The sequence below is a fragment of the Punica granatum genome, chromosome 1 (genome assembly GCF_007655135.1).
Source record: "Punica granatum isolate Tunisia-2019 chromosome 1, ASM765513v2, whole genome shotgun sequence".
Classification (NCBI taxonomy): domain Eukaryota; kingdom Viridiplantae; phylum Streptophyta; class Magnoliopsida; order Myrtales; family Lythraceae; genus Punica; species Punica granatum.
Window position 1 is genome coordinate 12223081 of NC_045127.1, and position 20856 is coordinate 12243936.

Below are 20856 nucleotides of genomic sequence, written 5' to 3' on the forward strand. Positions count from 1 at the left end.
AGAGAGAGAGAGAGAACAACTCTTTATGATCAAAATATTCGAAATGGTTGAAGAGACTAAGGTTTATGCGGTTTTTCCTATCTTCACCCCCCATTTCATCCGGTTCTCCAGTCAAAAGACTCGAGAGGGTTTTTAACCTTTATCAAGATTTACATGCAAAACTTTTTACTGGACGAGAGATTTAGCTCAATAGATAATTGGTAATTACCAAGAGGTGTAAAGAAGTTACATTCACAATTTAGTAATTTATCACAATATTTATATAGAAAATAGCGCGAGACCTACGTAAAATATGAAAAATGGCCACTTCAGGGATTGGTGCGAAAGCTCCATAGATTAATTGTTCACACAACATCTAATTGACATATTCATCAAAAAACAAAAAGAAGAAGAAGAAAATCTAACTGACATTTTGTTTTTGAGTGTTAATGTCACGTCGGAAGAAGTTAAGCAAATGAGTCGAGAACAATTGCAACTGGCAATCACTCGATCCTAATTAAGAGGGCCCGACTCAATTCTCATTGGTGGATAGTACAAACTAATAGTGCTGGTTTGCTCTAGTCTTTTCGAATACGATCAATTATAACATTGTTTCTTATTAATGGTCCCAAAAGTGAAGACCAAGATCTATAATCTCTGGGAAATTCGCCCCTAAATTGCAGCTGAAGACATAGGAATAGGAGCAAATAGCAATGCCTCCTATAGAAGTAGCAGCTCATAGCTGTCAACAACTGTCATCTTCCTCCCCAGTGAAAACCATCTGACTCAATGAAAAAATCATCCGATTTTCCCTTTTTCTTCTTCCTGTTTTCCTCCGAAAGCAACCAATGGAAAACGTTCACTCCCGAGACTGAAAACAGAGAAAACATGGAAACAACCAAACAACTTTTGCAAACACAGAAAACAACAAAATGTTCCCCCGAAATTGTTAGAAAGGCAAAGGGACAAAAAAAGGGGTCTGCAAAAACAAACGGGCAATAGACAAAATCCTAAAAACAGTAGTCCCATCAAATTTCTAGCCAAAAAAAAAAAAAAGTCCCCTGCAAATAGTGCAGTCCCATAAAATTTTAGCGGTAACCATAGATCTTGTTATTGACAACAAATAATGAGATTTTTTCAGCCAATAATTAAGAAGTTCATATTCAATTCTTACGGCGAGATTATCGTACCTCTTTGTTCAACTTTCTATTCCCTATGCAAGGCTTATGACTTGTTTTGTAACCGAGAAGAATGCGGAGAGCCGGATCCAACTTATTTAATCTAATCAAACATTGTTCACTGTTCACTGTTCACCAAAAATTGTGATCAAATACATATAATACATAATACAAGATACATAGAAAATTACACCCAACAATATATTTTTGATTATTTTTCTCAATGAAGAACAGAGAGAATTGATTGAATTAAAATGGAAAAGAAAAAAGAAAAGAATTCCTTCTCAATCTCTCTCTCTCTCTCTCTCTCTCTCTCTCTCTCTCTCTCTTGTCCTCTTTGAGACTGTGTCTTGAGTTTATTTTCTGTCTTCCCCCACCAGAGAGGGGAATGATTCCTTGCCGTGTTCCTCCACCACCGAACACCCTCTCCCATCACTCCCTTGCGCTGACCCCAAACAGCTCTTAACCTGCGCGCCCCCCTCTTATCCTGCGCGCCCTTCAAGACCCCACCTCCCACTTCAAAACCTAGTCACCCCTCTTGGGAGCCCTCCCAGACCCAGATCGCCGGAACACCCGATCGGAGGTTGAGTTCGCCGGAATCGGACACCGGGGCTCGGTCTAGGGCTAGGGTTTGGGTCCATGAGAGATGTGGGATGCTAGAGGTATTGATGAGTCTGCTATCTTCATGTTGGAACCCGCTGGGTCACAATGATGGTAGTACCGGCGGCGGTGGCACCAATTTGGGCTCTTTCTCCAGGGAAGGTAAGGACGGCCTGCTATGGTTCAGGGACATCGGGAAATATGCCGCCGGCGAGTTCTCTATGGCGGTGGTTCAGGCGAATCAGGTCCTCGAAGATCAGAGTCAAATCGAGTCCGGTCAATTTGGGACATTTGTGGGGGTTTATGATGGCCACGGCGGCCCTGATGCTGCCCGATATGTTTGTGACAATCTGTTTCGGAATTTTCAAGGTTTGTTCTTTTTGTAGTCCCCATGTCAGAAAAATCTTGCTTTTGATTCTGATTGGTGGGTTCTGTTCTGAATTTCATCGATTTCTTGTGGCTTGGAGGTCAGGCACGTGATTGGGAGATTTTGGGGAATGACAGCAATGATTTTCTTTTCTTTTTCTTTTCCTCAAATCATTTTCACTTTTAATTGATTTTGGTTGGTTGAGCTCTTTATAAAAAGCCTCTTGCTTTTGATTGGGGCATCCGTGTGAAGGTTGTAGATTTGTAGTTTGAGGATTGCCCGATGAAAAGTTATGGAGGAACTCGTTGTTCTTTCCTTCTTAGCGATTTCGAATGCCTTGTAATTGTTTGCCCGGTTTTCTTTGCTGCGGGGGTATAATTCGGATCAGCACCGATCAGTTTAGAGTGAATTGCAGCCGTCAAATCTAGACTGCTGGTTCAGAGCCAATATGTGGACTAGTGCTTTTGCTTCTTAAGTCAAATGAGGATTTGTTTGTTGGGATCCCCCTTCACTAAACTTGCCAGCTCTCAGCTCACTGCAGATGTTAATCAGGAAACTCCGCACTTTGATGGATTCGTTGGATGGATAATTCAGGATATTTTGCTTGTATGCTTTGTTTGAAAGTCTATTGATTCTCCTCTTTGCACATGTCAAATGAAAGGAATAGTGAATTTGCAGAAAAATTAACATTGGAGTCAAGTGTGTCCCTCTGCCTTATTTGATTTCCTAAGCCTGTTTGTAATCCTGTCTCCGCTGTTCCACCTTCCCATTTCTTTCAAGTAATTGTAGTAATAGAGAGACGCCCTCTCATGTTGCCATTCTTAGGCTTTATGTTGGTGCAGCAGTCTCAGCTGAGACACAGGGAGTTGTGACGAGCGAAACCATTCGAAGAGCCTTCCTGGAGACAGAAGCAGGGTTCACTTCCCTTGTTTCAAATGTATGGAGTACCCAACCGAACATGGCTACTGTTGGGACATGCTGCCTTGTTGGAGTAATATGTAATCGGACCCTTTTTATAGCAAACCTTGGAGATTCTCGGGTTGTACTGGGGAAGAAGGTAGGGAACACGGGAGTAGTGGCTGCTATACAGCTATCAGCTGAGCACAATGCAAATATTGAGTCAGTAAGACAAGAGCTTAAGGAGCTACACCCTAACGACCCGCAAATCGTTGTCCTGAGGCATGGAGTTTGGAGGGTGAAGGGTGTAATTCAGGTACATCTCTAAAGTAATTTCTGCTAGAGAATAGAATTCATTCTATGAATCGGTCAACTAGCATCGTCTTTCCATGGAATTGCTTTGTTCGACCGCATGGTTGCTTCGGCTTTTCCGACATAAATATGATTTCAATTGTGCGTTGTGCCTTGAGAGTCGATTGAAACTGCCGTAATGTAAGGTCTGCAATTTGGAATAGAATTTGGAAGGCATTGTGTGAATCGATCATAGGCAATTAATTTGCTAAGGTTGAATTTTGGTATCGTGCTGTTCTGATTCATTGGGTCATTATGATAAAAGATGATATTTCACAAAATAAATATAAATAAGTTGAGTAAAACCATTTCTAAATTATGAAGGTTTAACTTCCCTGGATTGACATAATAAAATGATAAAAATTTGGCTTGGTCAAGTACTTGCTTAATATTCTTCTCAGCAGTTTTCTCTGTAGTTTTGAGGAAGATGATAGCATATGATGATCATAGTGAAACAGGCAATTTGTTTTAGAGAGTTTAATTTTGTCCTTGATAATACCCCATGGTAGAGGTAGAAAATACATCATTTAAGGAAGCAGATTCGGTCAGCCTTAGGAGAGGGGTCTGTTTGGTACTGCAAAACTTTCCAGCTTTTCTTTTCTTCCTACTATAATGTAAGATAAGAAATTAAAGGAAAAAGAAAACATGGAATTAGATCATTCGCTAGAATTTTGCTTATAAAATATCTCATGTTCTTAATCTTGTAAGACCAGAAAAAAGTGAAACTGGGAACTAAGCTCTTCCAAATCAAGTCTTTCCTTTTCACTTACTCTACCATGTTTTATAAATTTATTGGTTTTGTTTATTTATTTATATTTTTAATCACAGGTTTCTAGATCGATTGGGGATGTGTATTTGAAAGACTCGCAGTTTAATAGGGAACCGATAAACCCAAAGTTTCGACTTCCTGAGCCGTTTGACATGCCTCTGTTGTCTGCCAACCCAACCATCATTTCTCATCCTATTCACCCGAATGATTCATTCCTTATATTTGCGTCTGATGGTCTGTGGGAACATCTGACTAATGAGAAGGCCGTGGAAATCGTGCAAAGCAACCCTCGAGCGGTAAGACCCTCCTCCATTCTAGGTACTCCATTTTTATCTCTGCTGAAAGCAGTTTCTGCAATAAAGCTTGAATCTCTTCTGATCACATGGCCCTATATTGGGGAGTCTTTCAACAAAATTGGACTTCCATCTCATCTTTCTTAATTTCACAACCCAAGTATGTCTCTTCTGCTTATTAAAACCGAAATATGTCAAGTTTATGCAAGTCCGTGTAAGTTCATAAAGGGACAATATACTAGTGAAATGGGACAAAGTAATGTAGATGGATTTAATGTTTGATACTTGCTGTTCAGGTTTTTGACTCATATTATATGCAACACTGAGCTAGAGCTGGGAGAATCTCTTGAAAACCAAATTTATCATCCGCATAGGTCACTAAGGTTCCATTTCCACATCAATTGCCATTGAAATTACACTGATCAGCATGTCTATGATTGATCCAGATGAGTTCTTTTTCTTGGGTCTGTTGGGACAACTTTTGATTGCTAAGATTCTTGCATTAGTTGTCACTAGATGCACGCCTACACTATGCGCTGATATTTTTAAAACTTATTATATGAAACTTGTTTTATGATTGAAATCGACAGATTTGTGAAAAGATATGGTTAGTTGGGTTTGTTGTCTCAGTTTATTTCCTCTTTTCAAGTGGACATTCCTTAACGGTAAAACATTAATAGAAATTAGTAAGCTATTATGATATTAAAATTAAAATAAATATTAAAAGAAAATTAGCCTGTGCATGATTAATCTGGGGAGAAGGAAAGAGAAAAAGAAAAAAAAAGAGGGAGGGAGAGAAAAGTGGGGAGCGGGTGGTTATTTTTACGATCATGTTCTTGATCTGAGCTATTAAGTAATTAAGTTTAGATTATAGTATGGGTACAAATGGAAGTGGAAAGTGAGATAAGGATGCTTCTTCCTTTGCTTATGCTATCATGCTGGGAGAAGCTACCCTTTGTCGAAGTTTTCAGTTCCAACTTTATCCCTATAATCTATATTTCATTATTTAATCACCTTTAAGTTGATGGCATGATTGTAATGTTTCATAAAATAATTACCCACTTTCCTCTTTTCTCCCTTTGCTTTCTCTTCTCTCTCTCCCCCTTAAATGAACGTGCAAATCTTCTTTTCTTTTAATATTTATTTTAGTACTTTTATTATATTTTACTGAATTCTATTAATTTTTTATTGCGAGGGAGAACATGAATTCACTTTGAGGGTAAGAGAAGAGGAAAATAGAGGGACAAAATAAACCTAACGATATTTTATGGTGCAACCATTTGATTTCAATTTGAGGATGAATGTGGTATAAGATATAAACCCAAGACATGCCGCGGGCATTGCATTTAGTAATGATAGAGATGAAACCCAATATTATTAGGGATTTATGGTTTGCTTATTAAGAAAAATGGTCAATGAATGAGAAGAAAGATAAGTGACTATGGTTCAGGAAATCTGTACTGGGCATTCGTTAAATCTCCCCCCGATGTGATTTGCAATACAAGACCGATGAGAAAATAAAATGGGGATGATTTTCATGTTGCTAGGCGCAGCTTTTAAAGCAGAGAGTAGGTCTTCAATGATGTTCGACAATATAATTTGCAGGGAAGTGCGAAGAGGCTGGTAAAAGCGGCGCTACAGGAAGCGGCGAGGAGACGTGAGATGCGGTACTCAGACCTGAGGAAGATAGACAAGAAGGTGCGGCGCCATTTTCATGACGATATAACGGTCATTGTTTTATTCTTGAACCACGACCTTATATCCAGAGGCTCGGTCCAGGAACCCCCGCTTTCGGTACGGAGCGCCCTCGAGTACTAATTTTTCTTATTATTTGTTGAGAAAAACTCTCCTCCGGGGAAAATCGAGGAGTACCGTAGTAGTATTAGTAGTACTACCGCCACTGGGGAAGAGGAAGGGGGTGGAGGGAGAGATTTTATAACATTGTTTGCTTAGAGGGAGGGGGATTCTTTTTTTTTTTTTTAAATAATTTTCTTCTTATTTGTTGAGTGTAAGATCATCAGTGTAATAGTAATATCGTTTTGAATTCAAGATAATATTTAAGTTCCATGTCCTGAAGGGGATTACCATTCTCAATTTCCAAATCTGTGTGTGGAGAAGTGGAATTTTTTATCAAAATTCTTACGGTTTGTTTGGTTTTATAAATAAATTTTAATTTTAATTTTAATTTTACTCTATTTAATTTTATTTATCTTCAATTTAATAATACAATCATTATTATTTTTCAACTATTCATTACTTTTTTTACAATTTAATAACACAATCATTATTATTTTTTAATTAATCATTACTTTATCTCAAAATTTAATAACACAATTATTATTTTTTCTAAATTATTCATTATTTTTTCACACTTTTTTTCTCATAATTCAATAATACAATCATTATAATTCAATTAAAATTAAAATTCAACTCTATTTAACTCTAAAATTAAACACAGTAAATGCCTGGAGAGAGAAGAGAACAAACATGCATGGATGGACAGTAATTAATTTAGATGTTTATGGGAAAAAAGGAGAATAAAAATATTATTTCAGGGAAAAGGTCAGAACAAGAAAAAGAAAAGAGAAAATAATCTCATATAGTATAGTTTTGACCTTATTTTCACTTCCTAACACGTTTTTAAAAATTATCATACTCTAACACGAATTATCATTTTATTTTCAGATCTAGCACATTAAACTCCTAAAAAAAACTTAATGACATCTTATAACGCCATCAAACGTTAATTAACGGTGGGTCCTTCCTCTTCTTTTTCCTCCTTCACGCCTCTGCCTTCCCAGCTCCTCTAAGGTTCCACCAATTTCCTCCTCTTGCGGCCCTCTCCAACTCCTTTCCTCGACAATCTTCGCCACAACCTCTTCTCCCCTCCTCGCAAGGAGTCTCCGTCTCATCCTTTTTTCTTTCCTTCGATCTCTCCACGGCAAAACCTTAGAAATTGAATAGCAAATTCATAGGATAAATCCTTTTTAGTTTCTCCGATTGAGGGAGAGGAAGCAGGTTCTAGTCGTAGTCGTTTCTTGTTCGGGTCAGTGGGGTTGGTGTTTCGAAATTCATTTGTCGATTGTTTGAGAAAGAGGGAGCAGGTGGAAGTCCCGACTTGCTTTTCTGTTTGATTACGAGAAAGGGAACATGTGATGGTCCTAACTACGACACTTTGGAGAATCGGATATCAGGACATCAACTACTAATCGTCCAATCTAATACAAGGAATTCCAACAAGTCATCAACTAAAATGCCAACCCATAAGATGAACTTAAACATGATCAAAAAAGGCCATCATCAACCATGAAAGAGCCTACACAGACATAAATATTGCCACTATCTGTAGTAAGGACTCCACAACCTTTCTTAGCTAAAGCAATTTCTTTAGATATTTGTGCCTTAGGAGTTGGTGCAATTTGTTTCCTTTTTACTTACAAATAGAATTGAATGACTAAAGAGTATGTAGTGAAAGTTCCATAGATTTCATTAACATAAGATATATTCAACTTGCTTGTAGCTTTGGTGGTCTAAAATCATAAACACAATCAGGTCCAACAGAAGGAACCTCTGGTACAACATGACGTTATTGGTCCTATGTAATCACCTCATGCATAGAAGGTTGACTCATGTCTCCTGGCTCAGTATTGTTCCTCTTTTAACATGTCCAACATGCATGAATGCATTTAGGCTTAAACAAATCATAAAATGAACATATTCCACCAACATAACCTAATACCAAAAACTTACCTGAGTTGTGGAAGATTCAGCTTGGTTTTTTTTCCCTTTTTGTCTTTCCTTTTATGAGTTGTGGAAAGTTCAGTTTTGTTATTTTCTTTCTTGTTGTTTCTTCTTCTTGTAGGTTCTTTTTCATTGACATCCTTGTTTCGAGAATTCTTTGGCTTCCCTGGCCATCTTTTCACTTGTAGATGCAACACCGGTGGATCTTATACTTTACCCCAGAAGTTCTTACCATTTAGTGGTTCAAGTGGTTGCTCATATGCTTTCAAGTACATCTTTCTTTTAAAGTACTCGTGCACATACTTCTCTGTTCCAATAAACAATGCAACCTACAACGTGTAGGCAAGTAATGCTATTGAGATTCCACCTTCTACAAGAACATGTCATTCTCTTTGAATCAATCACATAACCTTCCCCGAGATCAGTAACCTGAAATTATGATTCCCCCGCATATACAATAGCGCAACGCCTACTTAGTTCTCTAGCCTCCTCAACTTTCTTTTTCACCCTTGGGCATAATTCATCAGTAGACCCCAATCACCAACTGCCTCTTCTCGGCCATCCTTTTCATCATTCTAGTTCTAATATCTTCCAACATATTTATCAACTGTTTAGCCCTTGCTTGCAAAATGTAGGCATTAAAGCACTCACATATGTTGTTGTGAACAATTTCACATTTATTTCATTCACTAATAAAAGCTCTACAAAACTTCGGAGGACCTACCTGCATAAACTGATCACATGCCTTCACTGATACTGCTCTCATTTCTTCCATTATCCTAAAAAATTCGGCCTCGGTTGTGCATATGACTGCTATCTAGAAAAGGAACTTTAGAGCCACTCCGCCATTGTTTTTTTTCCAATTAGCATAAATATGTCTAGCACAGTTTCTAGGCTCCACATGAGGTAGAAGTGCCTTTATTGCCTTCTCAAGGCCCTGCACAATTTAAAAAATAAAAATAAAAAGGAAGAAGAAGAAGAAGAAGAAGAAAGTTAGTCACTAAATACATGGTTATATAGCAATTGAACTCAAAGGAACTAGCAATTTATATAGAAATGATTACGTTTTGCTAATCGCTGATGATTGTCCACTTATATCCATCCTTAATTCCCAAATCTTTCATTAAAAGATCAAGAAACCATATCCAGGAATTTTCATTCTCTCCTTCCACTACTGCCCATGCAAATGAGAACATTTGATTGTTCTCGTTTCTACTTACAGCACTTAATAGTTGGCCCCCTAACTTAGATTTGAGAAAACAACCATCCAACTCAATCACTGATCTACAGCCATCTAAAAATGCCTTTCTCAAGCTATCAAAATATACGTAGAACCTCTTAAATCTGGTTGCACCATCAGGACCCCTCTATCGAGCATAACCTCAAATGTGCTAGTCTTATTCACTTTCTTTAACTCAGTTATGTAAGAGGGCGGCAATTTATAATGCTCTAGAATCTTTTTACATGTCAGAGATCTAGCTTTGTAACATGTGCTCTTAGTAACTGTGATTCCTAATTGCATATTCACCTCTCACATAAAGTATGAAATTCCCCAATTCAGATCAACTCGAAACTTTTTCAATAAGTGACTTGCTAACCACTTATAGGTTGTTTGGCTGGTCTTTGAAGTCCTGGAACAAACGTGATTTCCCGCAAGTTTTTTCATAACAAAGCCTTCTTTCTTGAGAGTTCAACTGCCATAGATTCTCCATATGCATTCTTTATTCTTGCAAATAGCCTCAATCTTCTTATCTCCTATCATCTTCCAGAGTATGTTAAACCCTTGAAAAATAGCCTTGCTTGACTTTCTTAAATTGATCAGGGCCCTCAAATATCAAGTTCTCCGAAAACTTGACATCATCAATAGGTGTGTTGGGATTAAAAGGTCTTCAACTCCATTATTATTATGAGTGACCACCTCATTGTCTGAATCAAAATAATCACTGAAATACTCAATATCATGTCCCTCTTCAGCACAATCATCGTCATTACCAACATCAATGTTACATGGTTTCATTATCTCGACAAGAACCATTTCTTCATTATCTTCTTCACTACCTAAGTCACTCAAGCCATTGTCATCATATGCACTTCCATCATCATCATGATCTGAACTAGCATGCTAAGAAGGATCATATTTATCCTTATCATCATCGTCATCCTCTACTCCATCATCTTCTCTATAATTTTCAGCTTTCCTATCAGTTTCAACATATATATCCACAATTTTATGCTTCATCCCATACTCAACCATCATCCATTACTTCAATGTTAGTGTTTGTGTCACACAACCCAACAACCAAACTAGTATTAGGGATCAAATACCACATCCTTTTTGGTTCCTTATGCCCAAATTCACTAAGTATACTCCTTAACTCGACCCAAGACACCTTATTAACATCCACAGGATAAATGGTTGATGAACCCCCAATGTACTTCTAGCCTAAACTCCACATATCCTCCATGGTGTAGTCTCAAACCAAACTTAGTTCGCACCGTACAATAGCCAGAGCATGTAAAATTATCAGCACAAATTTATTGTCAAGAAATAATCGTAAAAGATTAAAAAAAATCACTAGTTAACACTTTCAACTAAATTAATCATCATTAATTATCAATATTCAAATATTATAAAGTAATCAATTGTCAACAATTGAAGTAACTGAATGTTTTAGCTTACATTGTTTAACATTGATTTCAGTAAACAAATGAATAAATTGACAACTTCAAGCACGCAATTTAAGGCCACCTGCAAAGTAAGGGAATAATCTAAGTCATTTGTCTTCCTCGATGCAGTAAAGAAGTAGGGCCGAACGCAATAAAGAAACATGGAAAATCGCATATAATAACAATAAAGAAGCAAGGGAACTTACTAATGATTCTCCAAAGTGTCGTAATTGGGACCATTACTTGTTCCCTCTCTCACAATCAAACAGAAAACAAGTCGGGACCTCCACCTCCCTCTTTCTAAAACAATCGACAAATGAATTTCGAAACACCAACCCGAACAAGAAACGATTGTCACCGAAACCTGCTTCCTCTCCCTCAATCGAAGAAACTAAAAAATGATTTATCCTATGAATTTGCTCTTCGATTTCTAGAGTTTCACTATGGAGAAATTGAAGGAAAGAAAAGATGATGAGAAGGAGACTCCTCGCGAGGAGGGGAGAAAAGGCGACGCCGAAGATTGCCGAGGAAAGGAGTTGGAGAGGGCTGCGGAAGGAGGAAATCGATGGAACCCTGAAAGAGCTGGGAAGATAGAGGTGTGAAGGAGGAGGAAGGACCCACCGTTAATCAACGTTTGATGGCGTTATAAGACGTCATTAAGTTTTGTAGACGAAGTTTATCGGTGTGCTAAATATGAAAGTAAAATGATGATTCATACTAGAGCGTGATAACTTTTAAAAACGTGCTAGAAAGTGAAAATAATGTTAAAATCGTGTTATATGAGGCTATTTTCCCAAAAGAAAATAAAGGAATTTAGGCAAAAAAAAAAGATAATAAAGGAGACAAAAAGGGGGAAATACGCCGTTGCCGGGGATCGAACCCGGGTCTCCCGCGTGACAGGCGGGGATACTCACCACTATACTACAACGACTTCGACGTCTCATGTGCTAAACCATTTTCTAATGTTTGATGTACTGGTCTCCCACATTTCATAACCGACTACCATGAGTATTAAACAGGGGTGTTAGTCGTTCATAGTCCAAAAAAAATCCATTGAATGTTTTTTGAGTTTGAATTCGGTCATTCGTATGAGAAATTCCTTGCAGGCTTTTATCCAATATGATCGTACAATTTGAAGGCTCCAGGACCGGCTGGATTTTTCCCATGGCAAAAATTGAGCGCACTCTCCCTTCTTTTATCTGATTTCGAAATATTAAGGGTGCTTTTAGTTTGTATAAGTGTGAAGTCCCATTACGGATTTATTACATACATAATACCTATAAATCCGTAACACCTATTACCTTGTTTAATTTGACCAATAATCATGAATAGGATTTCGCTCGTGAATAAGGATTTGATGCGTTTATGTCTTCTTTATAAACTCGTTACATTCATGACCAATCCGATTACAATTAAATAAAATATGACAAACCTCAGTCCAACTCAAATCAACGTAAAGAAGATTTAGCTCCAAGAGCAACCAATTATATAATCGTGCATCATACCGTTGCCACTTCCCTTGGGAAAAAAGTGCCTGGCTCTTCCTTTAAAATCTTGAATGGTCCGTCCCCATTTTTATCCTTAATTAATCCTAAAATTCCCATCCATATTATTCAAAGCTTCTGCTAATGTTTCACCCAAAAGAAAAAGGCTTCAGCTAATGATTTTTCGGCCATGGAATCCGCCCCTTGGCACTGTTTCTTCAGAAACCATACCAAATTAAGTCATTTTGATAGCAAAAGCTGGTAGTCAATTAATTCCCTCTTTCGCACTTTCGGCTTAGATATCAAAATTTTCCGAATTCGACTTAAAAAATTGATTTTTTTTTACAGATTATTTATAAAGAAATTATGATAACAGAGCATCTAATGATATCAGACATAGCTTTCTAGGCTGCAATGTGCATCAAATTAAGCAGTCAAATAAGACATGCTCAGAGCCCAGTGCATGATCATCATCTATCGGGGAGAGCACCCGACTTGGAGGATACCGTAGCTGAAGCCTCATCCATTATCGGCTGGGACCTAAGGTACCGTACCAGCCAAAGGCGGTATGAGCTCCCCGGCAAGTTCAATAGTAAGAAACAATAGTGAGAAAGAATACCGAAGATAGTACTTCAAAATCTTACAGAAACTAAATAAATCGATCACAAAATAAATATAGAAATGTCTTTTTTCAAAGGGTCCTCAGGGATAATGCTTGTAGTTGTCATCAAGCCAATAAAGACAATCAGGTCTCAAAGATTTCATGCCATCATAGGAGCCCCCTCATAGCTCGGCTGTGTCAGTGACAATTCGCTTAAGAAAAAAGGATTCTGTTTGGAAAAAAAAAAAAAAAAAAAAGCGAATTGAGAGGAAGAAGAAGAGGATGGATGTCGCAGGATGTTATTCACTGCGCCCGGCGGTTATGGCGGAGGCGGAGTGACTCAACTCTCCTGCTGACGATCTGTGTGTGCCTCTTCCGTTGAGGAGCTTGAGAAACAAAACCCCCCATGGAGCTATGGAGATCTCATCCTCAGAGAGGCAAGAGACATTTCTTAATGAATCAGATACATTATCGCCAGAGAGAAAGAGGGAGACGGAGGGAGACAACCTGCGCAGCGTCACTGGTTCATGCGTGGACCAGATGCTGTGCCCTAAATATATAGCGGGATTAGGAGAATTAGGGTTTCTTCGAACCGCAGAAGAAGAAAGTTGAAATTACCAAAAGCACCTCAAGGCCCAGCCCATTGTCCTTTTGAGTTTGGGCCTGTGCAAGCCCAATATCTGGGCAATGCAATGCAAGGAACTTGAGTCGCGTTTTGCTTGAGTCCCCTCCCTTTTTTTCCTCTAATTTTTGCCAAATGTTTGAATGAGTTTGCTCGTATTAAATATAATGTGGATTGGATTGAGCCACAAGGTTTAGTACGCAGTTGAGAAATGAATTTTGTCTGCTATGACCGGGACAAGTTAATGGTTCAAAAAGCTATTCAGTTAAATCAATAAGTTGAGAACACCTCGTGATCTCACCGAATATATCATATATAGATGAGATAGTTGATTTATAAAATAAGTTCCAAGGTAAATAGTTGACCCTGCAGAGGCATTCTTTTTCAGAATTTAAAAAAACAATCATTTTGCGATATAATTTCACATTCGAATCTTATCAACCGAGGATGATTGGTCGTTTTGATGGATATAAATGAGAGACTAGTCATGTCATCCCAATGCATAGTTTAACTGGACCTCCATATCATCCCAATTATTAACTGAATCATATACATTAGTTTGTGGATCGAGTATATTGCCTCGTATTCTAATCCAATTATTATGGTGCAGTCGCATCTCGAAAGCAATCCCCATTCCGCTTCCCTTTCACATGTCCTCATAGCTAACAAGCTCCCGCGCGCACATGCTCTAAAGAACTTGATTAATCCGAACAAAAGTTGCCGATCGAATTACCGACAGTAATTCACAAATTGTTTGTGTTGCTTCACATTCTAATACGACACATTAGGACGACCTAATATAAACATATCGTACCATCAAAGTCACGTCACGCAAGCATTCCCCCCCCCCTCCTTCCACGCGTTCTGAGCTAAAGAATTTGAGCTTTGATCGAAGCTCAAACGCTTGGTGTTGCTAGTCGGCGAGTCTCAAGCTCTCAACCTCAGACGAATCGCTTTCAACATAAGAGACCAAAAACCACATGACGTAAGGCCCTACGACCAGTTCGAGCCACAACCACCGTCCTTCTGAGGCTTCCGATGTCACGACTTACGTCAGCACGATCCCCAATAATTTGGGGCATAGAGACTTTCAAAATCAGTGGGCCCACCGGAGCTCTGAACGCCTATAAAATCGTACGTATATAGCAAAGCCCCTCTCGCTCCCATTCACTTCCATTTCCATTCAAATTTCAAACAGACATCGTGTAAGGTTTCAATTTCCCCAGCTTAAGACAAGTACATCAATCGCCATCTTGCACAATGTGCCCTTCAACTAGGACCCTTACCCTAACCCCTGGTGGCGCGACCTCAAATTTCAAGCCAGCGTTTGAGGTCCTCGATGCTGACCGGGACGGGAAGATCAGCTACGATGACCTGAGCACGTTCTGTTCCGGGTTCCTGAGCAGTCCCGCTGACGCCGACCAGGACATTGTTGGGATGATGATCTCGGTGGCGGATCTAGACCGGGATGGGTTCGTCGAGTACGACGAGTTCGAGCATGTCCTAGAGGCTGCACAAAGGGGAGCCAAGAGCTCAGGGAGGGTCGGCGGAGGTGTCATGGAAGAGGTGTTCAGGATGATGGACAAGGACGGGGATGGGAGATTGAGCCATGGGGACTTGAGGAGCTACATGGAATGGGCTGGGCTTGAAGCAAGCGATGAGGACATCAAGGCCATGATCAGACTGGGCGACGGGGACGAGAAGAACGGGGTTTCCTTCGACGGCCTACTCAAGATCTTGGCTGTTGATAATATTTTACTATGAGACATCAGCAGACTCGAGTGGAAGATGGCACAAAACTTTCTTGTAATTTGTTTAAAAATAGATTGCGAAAAATGCCTCTCGGATCCCCTCATCGAGATCACCGTTCATCTTTCTCGTTTAGTTGTAAACTCGAACTCAGGTCTAAATGAGTGGACACCTTGTTTCGCACGAATAACATCGTCAATAGCTATCAAGTCCTTTTCTTCTGCATAAGGTTTTGTCAGGAGGTTCACTATCTCTCTTGTACAAGTGTTACCAAATATCATTGACATTATTTGAATAAAGCACATACAACCAAATCGAGGGACATAATTTGATTCGCCAGTTTGAACCGATCAAATGAGCTTGGCTGCTTGGTTTGGCTATCTCGGGATTGAATTTGTTTGGGATTAGTTTAGCTTATTAGATCAAGAGTTGTAACCTGTGAGGGATTCCCAGCCAAGTACCTACCCAAAACTCCTTTTGGCTCAACTTCTCTAGCAATAACCGTCTCTATATAAATTACGCTATGCTCAGCTTCCTAATTCTTACTGGAGTCCGTATAGAATTTAGTCTCGAATGATTAATAACGGACTACAACTGGAAGGATTTCTGCAATGTACTTAGTCACATGAATTTTTCTTAGCAGTGGTCTAGGAGGATCTGCTGTATTCTTTCTCTATAATGTACCATTTTGGGCATTTTTAAATATACTCGTTTTTTTATATCTATGGACATTCATTGATTATCGAGAAAAAGAAAAAAATAAAAAAGAAGAGGGACATAAATATGCGGTGAACAGCTCTGTTTATGAACCTGTGGTGCACAGAAACTGAGAGAAACCCTATCTCAGGGACAAAAGTATCAGGGAAAACATCATATACGTCGAATGAACAAAGCGAAGATTATTTCAATTTTGCGACCACCGAATGGACCCCTCGGAATATGCAGCAGAGTAGGATTTTAACGTTTATACTTGACGCTAGCACCAAGTTGTCGTTGCAAGAGATTTTTATGTGGTCATACCAAATCGACTTTTCTGCTCTCTAGTAGCTTCTTGATTCGTCTATACGGTATGAAGGACAGGTCACCAGGCTCCATCTCTAGTGGCAGATCCATCGCTAAGCTATCACTGCTGTGCACAGACGGGAAAGGGTAATACTACGAACACAGATTGAAATCACGTACCGCTTGCAGATGTTCAAGGACAAGATAATAGAATGGGTTGAATACCTGCTGTCTTGAAACTCGGAGGGCCCTACGTATTCTCGGGCTATACAGACAACGAATGTGTCCAGTGGGGGCTCTGGGACTGAAACCAAAAAATTTGGGGGACAAGTTACATTACCATCATTCGGAAACAGCACAGACAAGTGATCCTAAGCTGGTATTTCCCCCAAGTATTTAAGAACTCAACAAACTAAGAACGAAGGAAAAGATATATGGCAAGTCCGCAGAGATACTGGGTTTCATTTAACTCTTGAGAGATTGACTTGCCAATCGTTCCAAAAGCTTGAACTTGTTAGATGAAGACGTTGGGCGCGGTGATGCAAACACAAGCTCCAACATCATGTTAGATTTTCTAAACTAGCATTGTCAAACTGTTCTAGAAGCTTCCAACTACAGACAGAACAAAACATTTCAGCTTGCAGGATTATGTGCAGCAACATGTATTAAGCATGGTCAACAGCTTTACCCATGTCATCGACTTCGGCGTCATCTTCTTCAACAGTCGTGAATTGCTTCAGGATTGATTGGTAATTTTTGGGCAAGTGCGACAGCACGCTCTCATCAAGATGTTTCTTCATATCCTCAGCGCACCTATAACCAAGAATTGACAACTCCAATTAAAACAATTACAACAAGAGTAGCTTGTCTCACATATCAAAATTTTCACGTCACAGTTATTCGGTGTAGAGTAATGCAGCAGCAGCCAATTTGACAGAGCTTAATGTCTCTCTCATGAGAGTTGGTGAGTAGTATTCCGACAAGTTCGGAGGAAGATCGATTTCCTTCAACTGATCATTACCTTTGAACGAAGGCTTTCTCCTCTTTAGAAAGCTTCTCATGAAATTCTTGCTTCTTCAAAAGAAGGTGGAACATGTATTTTTCGATCTGCGAAAAGCTCGTAGCGTCAAATTAGGTGTTGACTCGCACACAGATCAAATTGAAACACTAGTTAGGGGCCGCATCAAGTGTACTACCTTTTGCAGACGAATTCGAAGATATGATCTCAACAGAAACTGAATCCGGTCCAAATCCATCTGGTAGAGGGATATCATAAGGGGATCGACACCATCCTCAGTAAAATCGTCCACTGTCCCTTCCTGTAAACGCGAGCCAAATTGGCATTCGATTATGGAAACCCGACACTCAACAGACATCAAAGCTACAAAGCATAACAAAGCTTCGCATTTTCACAAATTCCATCAGTTACAATCTGCCGAGGTAATTACGCGATAAACAAAGGCGAAGAAATTCAAGATACATTTTTTTTCTTTTAGAGGCTGAAATCAGAGTCAAGACTTTTCGACCGCGAATTTAACAGTGCTAGAAATAGTGTCCGATCCCGTAACGCGTTCCCGACAATCGGCACATGACGGTGCTTAAAGGGAGTGATATTCAGCCAAAAACTCGACTGACTTAGCACACGAAGCTCAGCTCAGCTCAGCTCCATAGGATTGCAGCCGAGATTGAAGGCAGACAGTGCAAAGGGATTTGAGGTCGAGGCAAGAAGCGCAATCAGATGCCAAGACATAAATTTACCCAATAATGCATCAAATTGATAAAATTGTGTGAAAAAGATATCGATTCTATCAAATCTCAGGTACAAATTGAGCGACCGAGAACTTAGCAGCAGAAAGCTGTAGAAGATGGAAGTACCAGTAACTCGATCTGCTTTGAGACTCTGTAGATCAAGTGGGTCTCGTAACGTAGGATCTCAGGAGCCGCCTTCTCGTTCCTCCACGCCCGCTTGAGCGGCTCCACGTCGGTCAACGTCCCGAGATCTTCCGTCGGACCGCTCGACCCTGACGCCATTTTCGATTCTCGGACTCCTCTGCCTGTTTCTTCTTCTTCCTCTGACCGAAGTGACGGGATTGAGATGAGAGGGAAGATGTCAATTTTTGGCGCCAAAATTGAGTTAGGGTAAAGACTAAAGAGGGGGGGATTAGGGGCTTCGGTAGACCGGAAGCATTTGGTTGCTCAACCGGTTCGGTCTTATAATTGGACCGGAATGGAGGTTGGCTTTGCATTTGCAGAAGTAACAAGTAAGCTAGGTTCCAATTCGCTCTCTACAGAAGTTAATCGTTTTCATTAATTGTTCGACCGTCCGTCGATCTTCACCTTCAACCTCGGAATTGCTGTAGTATTGTCACAACTTTTCCGTATCCTGTCAGTTTATTAAGTGTTCGGAATCGAGAAGTAACAAGTAAGCTCCGTTCTCATTCGCTCTCTAGAGAAGTTAATCATTTTCATTAATTGCTCGACCGTCGGTCGATCTTCTCTTTCAACCCTGGAATTGCGGTAGTATTGTCACGACTTTACCGTATCCCATCAGTTTAATAAGTGTTCGGAATCGGAATGTTGGTCCGTTTACTCTTTATTGTGCCTGCTGCTGCATAACAACAGCACATTAACTATGACACTCCCAAAGCATTAGCTTGACCCTCAACCTATTCTGCATAACCGAACGTACTATGACAGTGTGCTTTTCTTAATTATTAATGTCACTGTTGTTTTGGTGCTTCAGTTCAACTTTATATAGTACTTCAATTTTGCATCACATTTGTTGTTCGCAGTGCACTCATTTGTTTCGATGTCATGTAATATATATTATAAGCTGTTTGTTCTTTGTGACCATCCTTTCTATTTATCGAGAACCAGAAGCACATGCGAAGTTCTTTTTCACGATTTGGAAAGTTCGGAATTGCGTAATCTCAATGAATGATTTGCATAGGTTTTCGGCTCAGATTTAAAAAGCTGTACATTCTGCGTGTCTATCCCTGTCAACTTGTCAGCAAAACTGAAGCGTATACGGAAGTCCCTTTTTCATAATTTTGAAAAATTCAGGATTGTATAAACTTCGTTGATTTGCATCTTAGGTTTTTAAATAAAAATTTTTAATCGTGGGATAGAAAATTGATGCAAAGTTCTATGCTCAAGTTGAGTTCCTCATTGTTAGCTCGACGCACGGGTTCTACGGAAATGTTGTTGATCGCTCTATTCTCATGCTTTGCTTTTGTTCAAAATTTGCTGATTCTGCCGCCTCATAATCCAACTTAATCCCCTTGAGCTGTTATATCCGCTTCATCGATCTGTTTATTCCCCACTTCTCAAGTTTAATTGAACAGACCAGAAAATGTGAAGAATTCCCTCCTCCTATGAGGAGATTTTTAGGCTAAGGTCATTAGGTCACCTGCAATGGATTCTCGATCCCAAAAACTTGTAGACGCAGTGCCTAGGTTTGGAAGAGTTTGCGACTAATCTGTGCATTGAAAGACACAGGTTTGGAAAAGATTGCGACTGCTCGGTGCCTCGAAAGACAGACTGCTTCAATATGATCACTTATCAGAACAAAAAAAAAATTGCCTACTTAAACCGTGTTACAGTTGGGCATTTTACAGTCCGACATATTCGTACCTGATATGCATCTTGGTCAACAATCGCATATCCTGCACTTTTACATGCTGGAATGAATTCTTTTTCCCCATGGATTCGGATGATTTTATAATTTGCAACAATTTGGATTGAATATTGCAAAAGTTTTGAACACTCCCATCATCTAGAGACCACATATGTAGTTCACGACACCTTTAAAACTACTCTAGGCATATCCGTCATTCTAAAATCTTGCATATAAAATATTTGGGAGATATGTATCCTTCAATGGACTGAATTGGCCAGAATCTGCTTTAGTTAGGATCGATAGTATTTAAACTTCTACTGAATTTATAAGCCATGTCCATCTCCAATCCCATATTAAAATTAAAATGATCTTTATCCCTATTGTTATATATTTATGAAAAATGATTAATTGTTTTTTTATTTTTCAGTTACAAGATAAACATATGGGCTTAGTATAATGAAATATAATTTTAAATAACTAATAAATGAGCACGACTAGTTTCTTTAAGAATTTCGAACTTGAAATCTCTTGATTATTAGGCAAAAACATGCGCTATTACGCTATGCGCTCCTTGATAAGTATTTACCTTCTATTAATTTGCTTCTTCTACACTATTAATGTATTATCCCTAAGTAAGTAATGCCCTCTTGGTGTCGAATTCCAATTGGACAATTCATGCCAGTCTGAGAACATGAAATTAAAAGATGGCTAAAGCAACAACCTAGAAACAAACCTTTTTCTAAAATAGATACACAAATCCTTCAGTACAAAGAGTCAAATGTTAAAAAGCAAATTCCTTTTAAGTGGACAAGAAAAATATCAATCTTCTCAGGCTAATTATATCTTTGGTAGGCTTTCTACTGACTCGTGAGCTTGTCGACAAGGCAGAAGTTAATGAACTTGTCAAACTCAACCACTAGCCATGTGCATTACATTA

The 20856-nt window shown here is 39.2% G+C and overlaps 3 protein-coding genes and 3 non-coding genes across 10 annotated transcripts; 2 read left to right on the forward strand and 4 right to left on the reverse strand.

The window, feature by feature from the left end:
• Window positions 1–1463: 1463 nt before the first annotated feature.
• LOC116211505 (probable protein phosphatase 2C 42) lies at window positions 1464–6506 on the forward strand. Of its 4 annotated transcripts, none has more exons than XM_031545952.1 (4): window positions 1464–2126; window positions 2967–3337; window positions 4201–4459; window positions 6040–6506. In XM_031545952.1, exons 1-4 carry the CDS (start codon window positions 1811–1813, stop codon window positions 6093–6095), a joined length of 1002 nt encoding a protein of 333 aa, XP_031401812.1. In that variant the 5' UTR covers window positions 1464–1810; the 3' UTR covers window positions 6096–6506. The 4 variants fall into 4 exon arrangements, with proteins under 4 accessions (XP_031401812.1, XP_031401820.1, XP_031401796.1 ...); XM_031545960.1 differs by lacking the exon at window positions 6040–6506 and adding an exon at window positions 4731–5796 and having other exon boundaries at window positions 4201–4437; XM_031545936.1 differs by having other exon boundaries at window positions 1468–2126; window positions 4201–4437.
• Window positions 6507–11701: 5195 nt separating this feature from the next.
• TRNAD-GUC lies at window positions 11702–11773 on the reverse strand. The gene has a single exon. It is a non-coding gene; the product is annotated as a tRNA-Asp (tRNA).
• Window positions 11774–12713: 940 nt separating this feature from the next.
• On the reverse strand, window positions 12714–12804 carry LOC116193345. Its single transcript, XR_004154257.1, has one exon. It is a non-coding gene; the product is annotated as a small nucleolar RNA snoR118 (small nucleolar RNA).
• A 220-nt stretch (window positions 12805–13024) lies between these two features.
• Window positions 13025–13103, reverse strand: LOC116193399. The gene has a single exon (XR_004154305.1). It is a non-coding gene; the product is annotated as a small nucleolar RNA R66 (small nucleolar RNA).
• A 1593-nt stretch (window positions 13104–14696) lies between these two features.
• LOC116193109 (calcium-binding protein CP1-like) lies at window positions 14697–15612 on the forward strand. Its single transcript, XM_031521878.1, has one exon. The coding sequence runs from the start codon at window positions 14810–14812 to the stop codon at window positions 15311–15313; it is 504 nt and encodes a 167-aa protein (XP_031377738.1). The 5' UTR covers window positions 14697–14809; the 3' UTR covers window positions 15314–15612.
• A 470-nt stretch (window positions 15613–16082) lies between these two features.
• LOC116193108 (DNA replication complex GINS protein SLD5) lies at window positions 16083–18432 on the reverse strand. 2 transcript variants are annotated; one of them, XM_031521877.1, is made up of 6 exons: window positions 18176–18432; window positions 17497–17619; window positions 17322–17407; window positions 16989–17113; window positions 16526–16604; window positions 16083–16424 (listed from the first exon to the last, which is right to left on the reverse strand). In XM_031521877.1, the coding sequence occupies exons 1-6, from the start codon at window positions 18329–18331 to the stop codon at window positions 16313–16315; spliced, it is 681 nt and encodes a 226-aa protein (XP_031377737.1). In that variant the 5' UTR covers window positions 18332–18432; the 3' UTR covers window positions 16083–16312. The 2 variants fall into 2 exon arrangements, with proteins under 2 accessions (XP_031377737.1, XP_031377736.1); XM_031521876.1 differs by having other exon boundaries at window positions 16083–16427.
• Between the last annotated feature and the right edge of the window lie 2424 nt (window positions 18433–20856).